This window comes from Moschus berezovskii, chromosome 4 (assembly GCF_049115385.1).
Source record: "Moschus berezovskii isolate FMDL1 chromosome 4, NW_MosBer_1.0, whole genome shotgun sequence".
In the NCBI taxonomy this organism is placed as follows: domain Eukaryota; kingdom Metazoa; phylum Chordata; class Mammalia; order Artiodactyla; family Moschidae; genus Moschus; species Moschus berezovskii.
In genome coordinates, this window is record NC_142463.1 from 67354187 (window position 1) to 67373851 (window position 19665).

A 19665-nucleotide genomic window follows, 5' to 3' on the forward strand; every position below is an offset into this window, starting at 1 on the left:
TATGTTCAGACATTTTCTTCAATAAGTAGAATTTTATTTGATTAATTTATTACTATATTTTAAGGAACATATTTGGGCTTCCCTTGTAGCTCAGTCAGTAAAGAATCTGCCTGCAACGCAGGAGACCCGGGTTCAATTCCTGGGTCAGGAAGATCCCCTGGAGAAGTAAATGGCATCCCACTCTAGTATTCTTGCCTGGAGAATCCCAAGGGTAGAAGAGCCTGGCAGGCTACAGTCCACGGGGCCACAAGAGTCAGACACAATTTAGTGACTAAATATGAAGAATGTATTTAGAAAACCAGTTAGCTAAAATGTTAATACTGTATCTCTATATAATATGATACACTCATTCAACTCTTGATTATCCAAGGATTTGCTTTTGGTAGTTTTCAGACTATACTCAATGCTATTTTTATAATAAAGCAAGTAAGCATAGTTTAAAATTTTAATTGACAGGGTAGAAATTAAAGTTTAGAATAAGTTTTTTTTTCTTTTGTAACTTCTTAGCAGCACTTATAAAGTAATGACAAGAAAGAAAAAATAAGTAGTTAAATGAAACACAGAAATTTTATTTATTTTTATCCATTAATTAAATAATAGAGTTGCTTTTGCACAGTTTACTCCATATTAATTCTTAGCATTTTCTTTAAAATCTTTTTCATGGGCTACCCTGGTAGTCCAGTGACCAGGACTCTGAGCTCTCAGTACAGGGGATCTGGATTTGATTCCTGGTCAGGGAACTAGATCCCACATTCCACAGCTAAATGATGCTGCAACTAAAGATTCTATATGCTCCTGCTAGGATCTGGTAAAGCCAAAAATAAATAAATAAGTATAAAAAAAGAATCTTTGATGTATTTTGGGTTTGATCACTGTGCACAAATGTACACCTTTAATTTTGCTTCCTAATATCTTCTGACTCTTATTCTATATTTTTTCTTTGCTAACAAATATTTGAATTTTATCTTTTTCAGGAATGGGATATGGAGACAGAACAAGCACATTTTGTGGCACTCCTGAATTTCTTGCCCCAGAAGTGTTAACAGAAACATCCTATACAAGGGCTGTAGATTGGTGGGGCCTTGGTGTCCTTATATATGAAATGCTCGTTGGTGAGGTAAGTAGTATAAGATAGATAAAAGGGAAAGATGATCGAAAGAACAAAGCATGTCATTTATAAAATTTAATATGTTTCCTGCATAAGAAGAACTTAAGCTTTATAAACACTTACATGTATTAATAATGCTTATGATCCTATATTACCTTCACTGTCTTTTTTAGGTTTTCATATTTGTGGAATGTATACCAGTGTTTTGAAAATAGTTTAGTGTTGCTATGGGCTTCCCAGGTGGCGCTAGTGGTAAAGAACATGCCTGCTTGTGCAGGTAGATGTAAGAAATTAGTTTCAATCCCTGGATCGGGAAGATACCCTGGAGGAGGGCAAGGTAACCCACTCCAGTATTCTTGCCTGGAGAATCCCATCGACAAAGGAGCCTAGTGGGCTCCAGTCCATGGGGTCACAGAGCGTAGGACGCAACTGACGTGATCTAGCACACTTGCATGGTTACATTTTATGATTTTTAAGCACAGTCATACATAACTGATCATTTCATAGGAAGTAGAAAGCAGGAAGACTGATAAGAGGAATGTACTCTGTATAAAGAAAAGTCAGCTATACATTGGTCAGAAATAAATGTTACCTTCAGAAGCAATATAGCAGAATTGAAAAGATTAACATTTTTTTCCTACTATTTTCTTTATATTAACTTAAATTTCTGGGGATAACTTAGTTTTACACAGAAATTGTTACCACTTAGAAAACAGTGAATTATATCTAATTAATAAAACAATAAGAAGAGATAATCTATTTTGTTATAAATTTTTGAAAATGATGAATTAGGGTGGAATTAAATATTTAGAAAGTAACTGAAAACTACCTAGATGGGCTTGATGGTCTTAAGATGAAAGACAAATTTTCTTAAGGAACTGGTTCCTTGTTCTGCAGTTTTTCCAATGCCAGTGACCAACCTTGTACATTCTAGGCATGAAAAAACTAGTAGCTGAATGAATGAATGGCTAAATTGTTGAATGTCAGAAATTTCTAGTTTTGCTCTGTGATTGTCATTTAGTGGCACTTATCCCAAACAAGTAAATAAATGATTTTATTTCATCCACTGACAGTGGCTTTTGATATGTACATTGGAATGGAAACTTGGAAAAGATTGAAAGAAAATAGTGAATTAAAATATATACTGTGTGCTAGGTAGGCACTGTTCTATGTGCTTTATAAGTATTAGCTCACTTAATTTTTCATCAACCTTTAATGAGCTTAATATAGTCTTATATTTATTTCCAGATGCATAATTAGAGACACAAAGAAGTTAGTAACTTTAAAGTTATACAGCTCTCGTATAGTGGAGCTTGGATTTTAACTTAATCTCTAAACCATTGTACTTTGCTGCCTCCAAGATAGGGTATCCACACAAATTTATTTCACATTTGTTTAGAAAAGAGAAAAGCATATAGTGCTTTAGACAGAAAGATATATTTTATACCTTATTCACAGTTTTCTTTACTTTCTACAAGTGCCAGAAGTACCATAATAGTTGTTTCTATAAGCTCTGACATAAACATTTTTAAGTAACATTTTTGTTGCTTTTTTTTTTAATTTAGTGTTCAATTATGTATGAGATTTGTTACCAAAAATTAGATGCTTGCTTAAAATTTACTCTTCATATTGGAGATGACATGCAGAAAAAATGAGAATCTGTTATCAAATACTATAGAATTAAGAGCCAGTTAATTTTACTCCCCCCCATTTTTAAAGTATCTGGGAGATTTGGCAGTGAACAGTGAGGAAGTTCCTGTGTCATATTGTTTAAAGGAACTTCTCATTGGTTAAGCTCTTACTAGGAGATAAAAGATAGTGAATCTGGCTATTTCTTCACAATTGCCTTTTGCAATTTAATTTCTTTTTAGTACCTCCATAAAAGGAGAATTGGGAAAAGAAACTTAAAACTCATTGGTACATATATTTTGTAATTTTATAGCACTGGTGAAATCTTAGCATTACCTTTTCTTAAATTTATAAAAGTGAGGTTTGGCTAAAGTTTATATCTAATTCCTCTATTATTACAATGATTGAAAACTCACTGGATATATCATGTTTTCAAATTTGTATGAGTTGTGAGGACTTGAATCAACCCTCGGAATAAGCTAACATATCAGGTCCCCTTTCTCTGTGCCAAACAAGAGTGAAGATATCATAGAAGTTTAAAATAACCTTAAATACTAGACTTAGATCCTTGACATCTGAACAGACTATTGAATTCTTTTAATGTGTGCTTAAAATAGATTTGTTAACCTTCCATTGTTCGTTCTGTTAGCTTATAATCTATTTGCAGAAAAAAAACTTTAACAGCTTAACAAGTATGTAAATATATTTTCACTATTCAGAGACTTGAGAGTGATAGTTTTCAAATACGAAATTGACTTATCAGATAGGAGTCAAAATTGCTTTGTATTACCATATGAAATTCTCATTGAAAATCCTTGTGAAATAGGATTTTCCCCTGATTTATTGTCTCAATCCCAGAAATTATATTGTCCCACATAACAGGTATTTATGTATTTTGAGTGAGTAACTGAACAAACCTGATTTTGATACAAGCCTGATAAAACCAAGTTTTATCAAACCAAAACTGAAATTTTGATAACTGAAAAGTTTGAAATGTTCTTAGATACAAGCAATAAGATTAGCAGTTCAGCTTTAGTATGCTGGGTTCTGAAATGCTTTTCATAGGTTCCTCAGGTCAGAGATCCCTCTCCTGTTGATACTGCTCTCTGCTTGGCTCTTGTTCTTTAATAACTAAAAGAAAGTAAGCAGCCAAATCTAAGGTGTCTGAAATTCTGAGGTAATATGTCATATTTTATAGCCATTTTTCAGTGTAGTTGAGAGTTTATCCCCATGTACATCAAATTGTTACACTGAATGTTTATTTAACTACTTTTTTTATTACTCAACATAATTACTGTCACTATGAGCAACCATCTTAACATTCTCCTGCTGAACTGCCTCAAGACCTGTTGTGTATAGAGCATTAAATATGCCTGGAAATAATGTGTTTTTTGGTTCCTTTCAGTTTAATTTTGTTTTCAGTTGCTTCTTAGTACAGTCAAATTGTCTCTAATTGTGTTTTGCCATTATTAATTTGCTATTGACTGGAATTCAGAACACATTCATGTCTGATACATCTCCACAAACCGTGCTTCCCTCTGTAGTAACACTTCACCTTATGCATTTGCATCTGTCTTTCTACAAGATTTCAGTAAGCATATATGGTGTGTCCTCTGGATAATAGATACGTATCTATTGTGTGTCTGTTGTAGCTTCTTGTAGTCTTTATTTGTTTTGGTGGAGGGTTTTTGTTTGATTTTGTTTTTTCTTTTTCTTATTTTCCTCACTACATGGTTCTTTGTTGTATTTCAGAACTTTGAATAGATAAAGATTTTCTGTATTGAAACTCATTTTGACTAACTCAGGGATATTTATTCTAGTCTCCCTTTCCTGGTGATGATGAAGAGGAGGTCTTTGACAGTATTGTAAATGATGAAGTAAGGTATCCAAGGTTCTTATCTACAGAAGCCATTTCAATAATGAGAAGGGTAAGGATTTTGTTGTAATGTATATGTTTTATTTATAAAATAAACACGATACTCAAATACTTTGGCCACCTGATGCAAAGAACTGAATCATTGGGAAAGACCCTAATGCTGAGAAAGATTGAAGGCAGGAGGAGAAGGGAATAACAGAGGATAAGAGGTTGGGTGGCATCATAAACTCAATGGACCTGAGTTTGAGCAAGTTCATGGAGTTGGGAATAGACAGCGAAGCCTGACAGTAATGAACAGGGAAATCCACGGGTTTCAAAGAGTCAGACACGACTGAGCGACTGAACTGATATTAAGAATATTTCCCAGTAGCATTTTAGAAAATGTTTTTCAGTCATAGATGTTCATGGTTTAGACAAAGACATACCAAGAGAAACTCAAAGGTTGCAAGTTATGAGAATCCTTCTCAGTGAATCTCTGGTTTTATATTTACTTTCTTCCTTTATATTGTGTTAGCTATTAAGAAGAAATCCTGAGCGACGCCTTGGAGCTGGTGAAAAAGATGCAGAGGATGTGAAAAAACACCCATTTTTCCGAGTAAGTGTGAAGTTTAAAATTTGTTTGATACTCTAGCAGCTAGAAATAGGAAACTAAACTGGTCATTTTATATTTTGTAATCCAGCTAATTGATTGGAGCGCTTTGATGGACAAAAAAGTTAAGCCGCCATTTGTACCTACAATTAGAGGACGGGAAGATGTTAGTAATTTTGATGATGAATTTACCTCAGAAGCACCTATTCTGACTCCACCTCGAGAACCAAGGATACTTTCAGAAGAGGAGCAAGAAATGTTCAGAGATTTTGACTATATTGCTGATTGGTGTTAAGTTCCTACACACTGTGAAACCAAGCAGACTGATTCACAAGAAGACCTCTTAAAAATAGCAGCCCTTCATTTGCTCTCTGTGCCAACAAAAGCTTCTGAGTTTTTTTTTAAACATATGAAGATGTGTTTAAAAGTACTATTCTAATACCTTCTTGAAAAGTGGCTTTTCAATGTATTTTAAACAAAATTCTGAACACTGGAAACAGTTTCATGGAGTTAAGCTGAATGAACATCGGCCATGAAAATCTATCACAAATGAATACTTTTGGATCAATAGTCTTATTTTTTTAAATCAGAGGGAAAAAAAAAAAACACTCTTCTACAGTCCCTAGCTTTGCCGTATGCCTGCCTTAAATGGAAGGAAAATTAATTAGTTAATTTTCCTTAGGTGTGTTTTACAAAAAGAGGAAAAGAGGGCTTAGGATGTTATTACTATTCACACATAGTATGATTCTGTTTGAATAAGGCAAATGCTCTTATTTTTTTAAAGAAATTACTGTAATATCCAAAAAAATGTAGTAATAGTTTGTGCACATTTTGGGGCTTTTTTAAAATGAAATGAATTGATGTATTATACATTTTCTATATTTATTAGAAAATTTTTATTGCCTTATCTTTACCAACCATGTAACAGAGCCTCATAGCTTTCCAACTGAGCTACTTGCCAAACGATTTTATTAAATCAACCATGCTGAAACAAACAGGAACAACTAAACATATGCATTTACTTAAAATTTTAAGAATGAGGACTTAACGATCATCCTGAACCAAGATACTGTTACCTGTATGCATTCCCAAAGCCTACATTCAGTCACACTTTCTTCCAGCATCAGTGAACTGATTGCTCCTTTCTTTGATATGCATTGTACATTGATCAACCTAGTACATCTTGTTCTTGTGTCTACTGTAGAAGGGAACTATATCTTTGTTAAAACATATGGATTATCATTGTATACATGCTGTGAACATGTATATGTGCAAGTTGTAATGTATTCTATGTTGTAGGTTTATTATTTAATTTCACCACTTCATCACTTTTGTACAGTGGCCAAGCAGACACCTCAGACTCCAGCATTTACATTAAGTGCATTTGTACATTTTAGGCCACTGGATCCAGATTTTTTATTGGCAGTTACTGAGGGCAGAAGCAATATATTATAACAGAATGTATAAATATTTTTGATAAAACAGTCTATATTTTATAAAAATTATTATAACACTAAAGCTGTACCTCAAAAGTCTCAAAAATAATTTGATCAAATACTTTGTACAAGGATCCATTTGTGGCTTTTTAATGCCCTTATAGGAAAGTCTTTTTGCAAGCCATGACTTTTCTACTTGCCTGGAGTTTGGGTTTTTTTGTTTTGTTTCAATTATTTTCCCTCCTAGTCCATGACTTTATTGTTTTTCCTTTGTTCAATAATAACGTCTTTGATTCCATGCTTAGCATGTTAGGGTTGTCATACCTCAGGAATAGCAAGTTTTAACTAACCAATAATGAGTTAACCATTTAATCACTATTGTCTTATGTCTTAAAAAATGCTGAAGTTTAAATCCTATGAGAAAATGAAATCCTGTTTATAGAGGTTTTTTGAGCTTAAAACATAGATGAATATTCCACCTTTCTAGGGTATGTTGGCATGTTTTTGCTATACTCTGAGAACAGTTAAAATTGTTCAGAGATAATTTCTATTTTCTTATAAATTGATTATAAACCATGATCCCTTGGGGGAAAATCTTATAGGAAAGGGGAGCAATATGTTGTTTAAAAATTATTTTAAAATGCGAGTTTACTTCCCTGGTAAAGGACAATAGAGGATCTTAGCTAAACTGTCTGCTTTTAATTTAAACAGTGTTAATACAACATTAAAAAAAACACTAAATACTTTTGAGGTACAGTCTGCTCACCTTTTCTCGTTCTCAAATATGCATAGAAAGCAATGTCTAAAATAGGTTTTTAGCATTAAAAACTGACATAGCATTTTGTAACTACACAAGTGTACAGAATTTTTTTTTAAACTAAACTCAATCACTAAAAAAATTAGAGGGCAGGGTATATTCACACAATTAAGCTGAAGAAAGCACTAATTTTTTTCTGTAGTTTTAAAAATATATATATTTTAGTCAGATTTAAAATTTTTAAACTCTATAGAGTGTAAATATATTTTGTTATTACTGTATGTGTAAGTGACTGCTCAAGCACTTTGTAAGGAAATTAGAATATTTTAGAATGGTACACTATGCATTCAAATGAAATGTGCCTTTATGTCATTTTAAGAAAAAGTGTTTTGCAGTCATAAATTACCACAAATGCACAAATTAAAGTTTAAATAGATTGTAATTTGTAACTTTGTTTTTAAGTATTATTTCCTTTTGGAAACTAACTATTGGTCAAAATATGTATTAGCTTTACTGTATTCAAGATCTTGAAGACTAATTAACTATAGTTAATCTTCTTGCAGGTACTTTTAGTCCTGGGGAAGGGCAAAATCATTAAGAATCAAACCGAATTTTCTACTCCACTGGTAATACTGGGGAAATTTTGCCTTTTTTTCCTGTAAGTTTAGCAGCATCTTTCATTCAGTGGTTACTTATGCAGTGCCTTCTGTGTGCTAGACACTAAGGATAGAAAAGTACAAAAAAGAGCACCAAAGTCTTCATAAATGAAGAATGGTATACAGTAATGCTAAAATGTATTATATGTACTTTCGTTTGAGATTAATTTATTTAATTTTAGGACATGAGTTTTTTGAAAATAGGTAAATGAAAACAGATTACTAGCCATTTTGTAGTCATCTTATTCAAAAATTATGAATGGAATATTTTAGAAATGTAAAAAAGATCCATGCTGCCTCTGTGACACAAATTAAGGTCATAATGTAAATCACCATTATATGTTGACTAAGTGAAAGCTGCATTATAGATTGAAGTCTTAACAGAAGTTTTACAAGTGCTGCTAATCTTTCCAAAGCACTGAGGGGTGAGTATGAGAAACCCAAAAGAACAAATGCCAACCCATGGATCGTATTTTTAATTCAGAATTCTTATTTACCTTTTAGCTATTTTTTGATACCTAGTGTTTCTCTGATATAAGCTTCATATGTATATACTGTGTATTTATAAACATATGTATATAAATATACACATATATAAATAGAGGTAAGTTTTTAAAGTATCTTCTAAGTGTCAAAAATCTTGCATGATTTCTACTTCTAGTATAATGACTAAGTAGAAGCTCTCAGACATCCGAAAGGACACATAATTTGAGTCATTCATTAAAGATAAAAGTGGTCTCTGGCAATTCCTCACTCCAGAGTAGTCAAACAAACTTTTGAGCATGAATCTGGACACATTAGGGCTTCAGCATCTAAGAGTCAGGGAGTATCCAAGCACAGGAGTGAGAATACTCAGAGATGGGAGATTAGTCCAGTGAAGCTGGAAGCGGGAGAGGATAAGAGCCAGGCTGGCGGGTGGCTGACTTGGGAAATGCAGGCACCCAGAAGAGAGAGTTGCCAAGGATGGTCTCTGTAGCACCACCATTATGGGGGTAACACACTTTGGAGTTGCAGTGGAGCTTCCATTCTGTGCTCAAGTTCCCTAGAGGAGCTCAAGTTCTGTTTTACATGTCTCTCTACTAGTAGAGTCAGATATTTTCTAATGAAAACTTCTCCAGGATGGAAATACATAGGATTTTCACAAATTAAAATCAAGCCATACACTATCACAGATCACCAAATAGATGAGTGACAGGAAGTTATCTTTAATGAAGCCAGTAAATAAAGCAAATATAGACATCCCCTTCAAAAGATTGCAAATATTAGGATCCTTAGATGCAGACTATAACTATATAAAAATGTTTATATGCCTAAAATTTACCAGCATAAATATGTAAAATGATTTTTGAAAGAAATTAATGTTTTGAAAATTTTTTTAAAAGTATAATTGACCAAGTTTGAAACTCAGTGGTAGCATTACAGCAGATGAGACAGGTGAGAAAAGAACTTAGTAAGTCAAATAAAGTGATGAGAAAATGAAAAATATGAAAGGAGGTTTAAGAGGTATGGAAGATGGAAGGGAGACTAAATCAGAAGAAATGGAAGAGAGGCAGTATGTAAAGAGATAATGGCTGTGAATTTCCCAGAGATGAAAAATATTTAAGAAGTACCATATTCTCCATGCAGGAACAGAAATTTATGCATAGAATCATTGCTGTGAAGCTGCAAACCACAAAGACAACATCTTGAAAATACGCAGGGGGAAAGAACTAGTAGTGTAAAGGCTTCCCTGGTGGCTCAGACAGTAAAGAATCTGCCTGCAATAACTGGAGACCTGGGTTCCATCTCTGGGTCAGGAAGATCCTCTGTAGAAGAAATGGGTACCCACTCCAGTATTCTTGTCCGGACAATTCCATCATTATAGTGAAACTGCAAACCTCAAAGACAACATTTTGAAAATACCAGGGAGAAAGGACTAATTATGAAGGAAAGACAAATAGTTAACTTTTCAATAGCAACAATAGAAGCAGTGGAATATTATTTTCAGAGCATTGAAAAATGAAATGTCAACCTGGAATTGTGTAGAAAGTAAAATTATTTTTTTAAGAATCACTGCAATTTAAAATATTTTTAAAAAGAGGGTTTGGATCAAGAGTCGTACTCAAAAGGAAGTGCTTCAAGAAGAAAGAAAATGATCCCAAAATGATGATCTAAGATACAAAAAAAGGCTTGTAAGCAAATAAAATGGTAAACAAGGAAATCTAAATAAACCAAGTCCTCACATAGAAACCTTTTTTCCCCTAGGTTAAGTCAACAGAAACCTGGATAGCAAACGTAAGAAAATGGAGAGAAGATCAGAGCTAAAGTATTCTATTGTGTTGTTGGGGTGTCAAGGTATTGATTAACTTTAGTTAAATGTATAATCATAAAATGTCAAGGATATTCACTGAAAGAATATAGTGTATATAAATTCCGAATCAAAGATAAGATGGTAGAAGTCTAAATGTATAGCAATATAAATAGAGAAAGCTGACTGACTAGTTAAAAGCAAAGTAAAAAAGGAAATTGACTTTAGAACGTTTACAGAAAGATCAATCTAAAATATACATACACAGAGAAGTTGAATGTAAAAGTAGGAGGAAATATATATGATGCAAAAATCAGTAAAACTGAAGCTGTGCTGGCTTTACTTAGTATTGAACAAAATTGATTTTAGACGCATCTTGAAAAAAAGATGTTTTGTCACCAAGAGTGGAGTGTTTCTACACAATGATAAAAGATTCAATTCACCAAAAAAGTATAGTAATTCCAAGCACATATGTATCTCAATAAAGTAGTCTCTAAATACGAACTTTAAGAGCTACTTAAAAATAACAAAGATTCATTAGGGTGGAAGAGTTCAACTCGCATTCTTGGACAACAGACTTTTTAATCAGCAAAGATATAAAATGTTGAAGAAAACAATAAGCTTGGTCCAGTGGGCATACATAGATTTCTGCATCCAACAATTAAGAGAATCTACATTCTTTTCAAATACATGTACATTTATAAAATGGAGCATTTACAAAAATCGCAGAAAATTATAAAATTATACCAATTATATTTTCTAACTAGTTAGAACAAAAAGATTATATATAAATTTTATCTCATAAATATTGATATAAAAATACTAAAAAAAATTACCAAATGAGATTCAGTGATATATACAAAACACACTATTCCATTAGCAAATTACGGATGACTTAGTATTATAAAATCTGTAATTGTCATTTACCATAGTAACAGGTTATAAAAGAAAAGGTAATAGGTTTAGAAACAGCTGATCACATTCATGCTTTAATGGGGCATGGCAGAGTTGGTTAAACTAATTAAGTGATATATATAGTAAAACAAAAAACACAAGTAACAAAACTCAATGACATCATCCCATATGAGGAAACATTCTCTTTAAAACTGGGGAATAGGGCTAGGATGCCTATCATTACTACTTTTCAGCATTGAACTCTGCTACTCTGAATAATATAAGCATTCAAAGGAGGCTGTAAAATGGTTATTATTTGCAGGTGATATGATTATCAACCTAGAAAACTCAAAGACTACAATTAGCTAACAATCATAGTTTATCTAAGATTCTGGTTATAAGAAACAAAAAGCCAGTGACATGTCTTTGGGTCATTATCAAGTAATTAGAATACAAAATATTTTGTAAAAACAACCTTACAATAGCAACAAAATTTAAGTTACCTAAAAATTTAACATAAGATGTGAAAAATCAGTTGCTTTTGTTTTTTTAAGTTCTTTACTGGGAGACATTAAAGAAGACCTAAGTAAATGTAGAAATATCCCATCTTATCATGTGCTGCAAAGTTTTCCTCAAATTGCTCTGTATGTTTAATGCAATTTCAGTCAGAGTTTCAACATTTTTTTTGGTAGAACTTTATAAGTTCATTCTAAAATTTATATGGGGCTTCCCTGGTGGCTCAGCTCTTAAAGAATCTGCCTGCAATGCAGGAGACCCCAGTTCAATTCATGGGTTGATAAGATCCCCTGGAGAAGGGAAAGGCTACCCACTCCAGTATTCTGGCCTGGAGAATTCCATGAACTATATAGTCCATGGAAAGTTTATATAGAACAAGAAGTCAGTAATAGTAAAGAATAGTTTAAAAAATTTCTGAAGAACAAAGAGGAGAAGGAATTTACCCTACCACATATGGAGAATTTAAAAAGTGTAGCAATTATTGTAGAATTGGTACATATTACAAATTAAACAATAAGACCAAGAAACAGACCCACACATATATATAAAACTTGATATACAAAAGAAGCAACCTGGGGACTTACCTGGTTGCACAGTAGATAAGAATCCACCTGCCAGTACAGGGGACACAGGTTCAATCCCTGGTCTAGGAAGATCCCAGAGACAACTAAGCCCATGCACTGGAACAAGGGAAGCCACCACAGTGAGAAACCTACTCACCACAACCAGAGAAAGCCCACACAAAGCAATGAAGATAAAATCAATCAATCAAAAATTTTTAAAAAGAGCAATATGGCAATTTAGTGGAGAAAAATATGTTCCATAGATAGAGCCAGGAAAATTGCTTATCTATATGGAAAGGGAAAAAGAAACTGAATTTCTGTGTCACACCATCCTAAAATTTCAAATGAATTAGATCTCAAAATTAAGACATCAATCAGTGAAAATATTATACATAGGAGAAGAAAGCACTAAAATGTAAGAAAAATTCATAATTCAACCATAGTAAAATTCAAAAGTTCTGTTTATGAGAAGACATCATAAAGTAAAAAGGCAAGTCACAAACTGGAAGATTATTTCCATCATGTAACAGAATGATAGCTAATATATATTAAAAGTTCCTGAAATTAAGGAAGACAGAAAGTTCAAAAGATATGAACAGATATTTCACATAAACAGTATACGTGTCCAATCTCAACTGTTCTTAGAAACTACAAAATCAGGACCATATTGAGATAAAATTGTGTGCTTTGCTCAGTTGCCCAGTCGTGTCCAACTCTTTACCCTGTGGACTGTAGCCCACCAGACTCCTCTGTCCATGGGATTACGCAGGCAAGAATACTGGAGTTGCTATTTCCTCCTCCAGAGGATCTTCCCAACTCAGGAGGTGAACCCACATCTCCTGTGGTTCCTGCATTGGCAGGCAGATTCTTTACCACTGAGCAATTGCACACATTCAATTGGCAAAAATTTTAAATTCAGCTCATATCAGGTGGTAGAGATGGAGTGGAACAATGAGATCTTGTGTAAATTGTTGTGAGGAGTATAACGAAATAGCCACTCTGGAAACACAATTTGGTATTATCTTGTAAAGTTGAACATTTACCTACTTTGGTACCCAGCAGTTCCACTTGAGTGCTATAGCCTTCCCAGGTGGTGCCAGTGCTAAAGAATCCTTGGGTTCACTCCTTGTGTTGGGAAGATGCCCTGGAGTAGGAAATGGCTACCCACTCTGGTATTCTTTCCTGGAGAAATTCCATAGACAGAGGAGCCTGACTGGCTACAGTCAGTGGGATTGCAAAGAGTTGGACATGACTGAGCACACAGGGCACTGTATCCTAAAGAAACTCTTTTTACATACACACAATACTGTTCCTAGCACTACTTGTAAGCAAAATTGGAAACAACCCAAATAGTTATCAATGGAAGAAAATGGTTTAATAAAATATAATTAAACCATGAAATATTATAGAGCAATGAAGATCAACTGCCCCTATAGTGAACAGTACAAAAGAGCAAAATATGTGAAAGAAGCTAATAAAGATTATGTACAGTGTCTTTAAAAGTTAAAAAGCCAAACCAAACATAAATGTGATAAAAACATTTCTTTTTTAAGCAAGTAATTGCTTAAAATATATAGGGTTATCTGATGAAGTGAAAGAATATGATAGTGGTAGAATATACATGATGATGCAAAGAGCTGACTCCCTGGAAAAGACCCTGCTGCTGGGAAAGATTGAAGACCAAAGGAAAAGAGGGCAGCAGAGAATGAGATAGTTGGATAGCATCACTGACTCAGTTCAGTTCAGCCGCTCAGTCATGTCCGACTCTTTGCAACCCCATGGACTGCAGCACACCAGGCTTCCCTGTCCATCACCAACTCCTGGAGCTTGCTCGAACTCTTGTCCATCGAATCGGTGATGCCATCCAACCATCTTATCCTCTGTCAATATTTGAGCAAACTCTGGGAGATAGTAAAGGACAGGGACGCCTGGCATGCTGCAGTCCATGGGGTCACAAAGAATGAGACATCTCTTAGCAACCAAACAACAATAATACTGGTAGGTAGAAGTTTAAGATCTTCAATTTGGATAGTGATTTAATCAGTTCAGTAATATTAATAAATTATATACTCCTCACCATCTTGAATCCTCACTTTTCTCCTTTTCTACCTTATATTGCCATCTCCATCATGCTGTTTAATGTATATCCGCAGCCCCCTGCTCCTCTCTTGCTTCTTAGCCCTGTTAAACTAAACCCATCCAAATCTGTATTAAATCTGTTTCTGCATCTAAACAACCATGCTAACTTGTCTCACTACCATGAAGTGAGCCAATACTAAATTTCCTTAGTCTGGTGGTTCTCAAACTTTAGAGTGTATTAGAATCTCAGAATCATTGGATGTACTTGTACATGAGCCTTATCAATCAGATTGTTCATTTTGGTTTTTTTTTTAATATTGGTTTGTATGAGTTCTTTGTATATTTTGGATACTAACTCCTTCTCTGATACATGGTTTGCAAACACTTCCTCCCATTCCATAGGTTGCCTTTTCATTTTATTAATTTTCTCTTGCTGTGCAGTATCTTTTTAGTTAATGTAGTCCCACTTACTTATTTAGCTTTTGTAGCTTGTGCTTTTGCTATCATATCTAAAAAAATCATTGCTCAGATCAGTGTCAGGAAACTTTTTTCCTATGTATTCTTGGAGTCTTATGGTATTAGATCTTAGGTTTACATCTTTAATCCATCTTGAATTAATTTTTGTGAATGGTGTCAGAGATCCAGTTTCATTTTTTTGTACATGGTTGTCCAGTTTTCTTAGCACCCTTTCTTGAAGGGGCTATCTTTTCCCCATTGAGTGTTCTTGGATCTCTTGTCAAATATTGATTAAAAATGTGGCGGGGGGCATATTTCTGGACTCTGTACTGTGCTGTGTCCACTTCTATGCAAGTACCGTGCTGTTTTAATTAGCTATGTAGTATAGTTTAAGTTGAGCAAGTGTGAATGAATGCTTTGGTTTTGTTCTTCTTTCTCAAGATTACTTTGGTCACTCAAGTTTCCTTTTGTGGCTCCAAGCAAATTTTTAGGATTATTTTTCTCTAATTCTGTGGAAAATATCATTGGAATTGTGATGGAGACGGCACTGAATCTATAGATAACTTTGAGTAATACAGATGTTGTGTATAGAAACACAACTGGTTTTTATATGTTGATTTTACATCCTGTAACTTTACTGAATTTGTTGATTAATTCTAATTTTTTTGGGTTCAGTTTTTAGGGTTTTCTTTATATAATATCATGTAATCTGCAAATAACCACAGTTTTACTCCCTTCTTCCCAGTTTGGATGCCTTTTCATTTCTTGCTCAACATTTTTCTCACTCCAGTTTTGATTGCTTGCTGACTTTGCTGTAGTTTTATTTGCTTATACATTGGAGCCAGAAATACTGTCTTTATGTCAAAGCAGTCAGTTTGTCCTCCAGCATCAAAACACATTGCCATTATTGAGCATAAGTTTAAGTGATGGGCTTGCATCTAGGAACTGCATTGAAAACCCCACCCAAAAGTACGTGTGTGTGTGTAAACATCTGTGTCTCAAGTTTTTAAGTATTAGGATCATTTAGCACAAACACCTGGCAATGGCAAGCCACTCCAGTACTTTTGCCTAGAAAATCCCATGGACAGAGGAGCCTGGTGGGCTACAGTCCATGGGGTCGCTACTAGTCGGACAGGACTGAGCGACTTCACTTTCACTTTTCACTTTCGCACATTGGAGAAGGAAATGGCAACCCACTCCAGTGTTCTTGCCTGGAGAGTCCCAGGGATGGCGGAGCCTGGTGGGCTGCCGTCTATGGGGTCGCAGAGTCGGACACAACTGAAGCGACTTAGCAGCAGCGGCAGCACAAACACCTGTGAAAGGCGTGTGAAATTGAGACCAGCGGAGAGACAGTTCCCCTGGCTCCCTTATCATGTTCACTCTGAAAAATAGATTTATTAAGATATGGAGTAAAATAAGAGACAAACTGGTAGCAAAATTTACTTTTCTTTCTCTTTCATATGGGTGTACATGCCAAGTAGGTATTTGTATAAATGAAATATGTGCTTGATGTTGCCAAGGAAATATAATTATGTAATTTGTAAAACACCCCTCCTCTCTTCAGATAATCAGCACTGTGTATCTCATAGGCATGAACACACATAAACAGAAAGAAATCCAAGATGTCAAGATCACCGTCTTGGCACTGGGCTCTCCAGGGCAGTTTAACTCTTCCTATTTTCACTGAATTTTTAGATCTTGCCTTTCCCCCCCCCCCCCCACTTTCTATTCAGTTCTACTTTATTCACTTGCTTGTCATCCTAATCAGATCTCTGACCTGAAACCATTGTCTGCTTGTGTTTTTAGAAGCACAATAGTAATATTTAAAATTTTCAGTATTCTACCATATATGATCACATTTAATCCCCAGGCCTATCCCTGTGAACCTGGCCGAGTGGAGTAAGTTGCCCAAGCTCACACGGCTGCTAAGTGGCAGAGCCAGAACCTTGACACCTTCTTTGCCCAGTGTTTGTTTTTTGTTTTTTTTTTTCTGTTATGCTACGAACCTTTTAAGCTGGTTTTAAATTAGACCAGTCGATAGTCAACTCCCCCTGAAAGTAAGATGAAGACAGAATAAAATTAAAACTCCCCTTTCCCTTCCCCCAGGAATACTAACTACATCAGTGGTATTACATACTTCTTATTGCATTACATCAGGAGAAATGTAATATCACATTTTTCCACTAAGTTTGATCACTTGTTTAAGTTGATGACCATGAGAACTCTCTTTGTGAAGATATATTTTTCTTTTATAGCTCACAGACAATCTGAGACAATACATTTTTTCCCAAACAACTTTCCTCCCGATACTTATCTGAATAACTTATTACATTGGGAGTTGCAGAATAATTTTCCAAGGCTAGTATTTCGTCTACATGCGATAACTGCCATTCCTGTTAAGCTTTCCCTTTATCCTCCTAATCTCATTTAAAAAAAAAATTGAGTATTGTGTTAAGATCATTGTATTATAATACATTGCTGTTACTATTTTTTTTTCTTGGATGCTTCAGTTGTCCCCAGATTTGAACCCATTGGTGTTTTGAGTACCTCCTTGCTTTCTTGTAGAGATGTTCCCATCCCACTTTATGCATTCCCTGCAAAACCTGGAATTAGCCCTTTTTATGAGAAAGAATATTTAGAAACTTAAAATCTGCTATTGTGAAGTCATGATATCTAGATCCTTTCAGTTGATACAGAAATAAACCTTTTTCAAAATTATGAGTTTATGCTGATTTAAATGGAGCATCGCAGGATTCTTTATCAAGTTTTCTTCATTTCGTATTTTATGTCTCTTCTGCCATTATAGACCCTGATTTTTAAGAGTCTGTATTTGTGATTCAGTTTCATACTAGAAAGCATTATTTTTCACTTGTTTTAGAAAAACTTGTTCAGTTTACCAAAGTGATCACTATATTTGAACAGTAACAGGAGGGACTTCCCTGGAGATCCAGTGGTTGAGACTCATTGCTTCCACTGCAGAAGGCACAGGTTTGATCCTTGGTCAGGGAACTAAGATCCCACATGCCACGCCACATGGCCAAAAGAAAAATGATATGAAAGCTTAAAAGTTTCATGTCACTACCTTCAATGCCTCAATGGGAAACAGGCAATCACATCAATGGTCCTGAAAAAATCCAAATTTTAGGTAATTGTTGTTACAGTTTCTAATTTCTGTTTTCTTTTTTGCTATTTATACAAAGTTATCACACTAACAAGTTTATTTCTCCTAGTGTACAGATTCATATTTTAGATTCTCAGTGGAATCCAGTTCAGTATTTTTGACACTGATAGCATTAGGCTGAATTATAATATTTGCTTCTTCATGCTTTTTGTATTTCAGTGAGCTGTTTTTGAGTTGCTGGTTTACTTTGTGAAATATGGATATAATATAAAAAATAATGAAAAATGCAAACTAACCAAGACTAAATAATATGCAAATGAAAAATACCTTATTGCCTTATCTGATTGGCACAGTCTGTGTAGTATGCATGCACTATTTAAGAATAATTATTAACAAGAGTTAGGTTTCTATGGAAATAGTAACTACTTTTATCTTTTACAAATTTGAAATTGTGTGAAAAAACCTTAATACCAGTAATTTTATCTTTGGCCCCCAAACTGCTTGTAAACCCCTTAGTAGACTTCCAGGGATTTCCAGCATCTAAACACTGTAAAAAAAAAAAAAAAGAGAGAGAAACTCACAGCTTTTTCTAATCCACCATCCTGGGCTCATCAAACCCCAGGCTTTTCTGATAAAGTAAATAAATTGCAATTTGATTTCTAAAGAACCCCTGATGCCTCCTTGGTACCTGCTTTTTCTTTACACACTGATACTACTGCCTCACTATTCCTTCAAGTTGTGTTATAGTCTAGTTAGAATAGGTAAGAAATAAATGCCAAAATGGCCTTTTAAATGTTGTCATTTGAGGCCACTGCTCCAAACTGGAGATCTTTGAAACAAGGCCTATGAAGAAAAAAGCAGTCTAAATTAAAGTGTGCATTACCTGTTTGAACTGGAAATTACTTATAGTTTAGTTAATAAAACTATATAAATTAAAAATAATGCATGTATATGTATTTCTTTATTCTGTGTTGTGTCTTTTCCATGTTGAGATGTCCAAGCCTAGAATTCAAGAAGAGGCCTGGGCTGGAGAGGTTTACAGTGGGAATGAGGGGCGATCTTTCAAGAAGTTTGGCTATGAAGAGCAAGAAGTGCCAAGGAGGAAAGAGTTTAGGACCCAGAAGAGACTGCAGTGTGTTTACATGTTGATGGGAGGGTGCAAGCCAGCCAAACTGCTGTCATCCTCACAGGATCCAGGCAGTAGGAGGCCATCTGGTTTGATTCAGGGTGATCATTTTCAGTCTTCCCAGAGATGAGCCTAAACCCAGTGAACTCAGTGTTAATCATTTTCCAGATTCTGCTAAGGGAAAAACAATCTTTCTCTGACCACTCACTCTCAATATAGAATTAATCAAGTTCTCACTTGCACCCCCACCATAACCTGCAAAATACTCTCCATGCTGTATTGCATTTATTTGTGTACATGTCTCTTTTCTCTATAAGTTGTGTTTTATTCAGCTTAGATGCCAAGTGCACAGCTCTGTTGCTGACGTGCTGTAGCATTCAATAAAGAGTAATAGCCGTTTATTAAGTAATAACATTCATTTTTAAAAATCAGGCCTTTTGTGTTACCCTATGGAATCTTCACAACAACCCTGTGAAAAACTCTAAGTATTCTAAGTAAGAAACCCGAGACTTAAGAAAGTTAAGTAACTTGTGCAAAGTCACACAGTAAGTAGAAGAATCAGGACTCCAACC

At 34.6% G+C, this 19665-nt stretch overlaps 1 protein-coding gene across 1 annotated transcript in view; it reads left to right on the plus strand.

Annotated features, from left to right (window-relative positions):
- Nucleotides 1-18634, plus strand: part of PKN2 (protein kinase N2) — a 151466-nt gene extending 132832 nt beyond the window's left edge. Inside the window, exons 19-22 of the mRNA XM_055403815.2 lie at nucleotides 975-1117; nucleotides 4558-4665; nucleotides 5128-5208; nucleotides 5294-18634. Coding sequence (XP_055259790.1) covers nucleotides 975-1117; nucleotides 4558-4665; nucleotides 5128-5208; nucleotides 5294-5497 — 536 coding nt within the window. The 3' untranslated portion in view covers nucleotides 5498-18634. The remainder of the gene's footprint in view (nucleotides 1-974; nucleotides 1118-4557; nucleotides 4666-5127; nucleotides 5209-5293) is intronic.
- Nucleotides 18635-19665: the final 1031 nt, after the last annotated feature.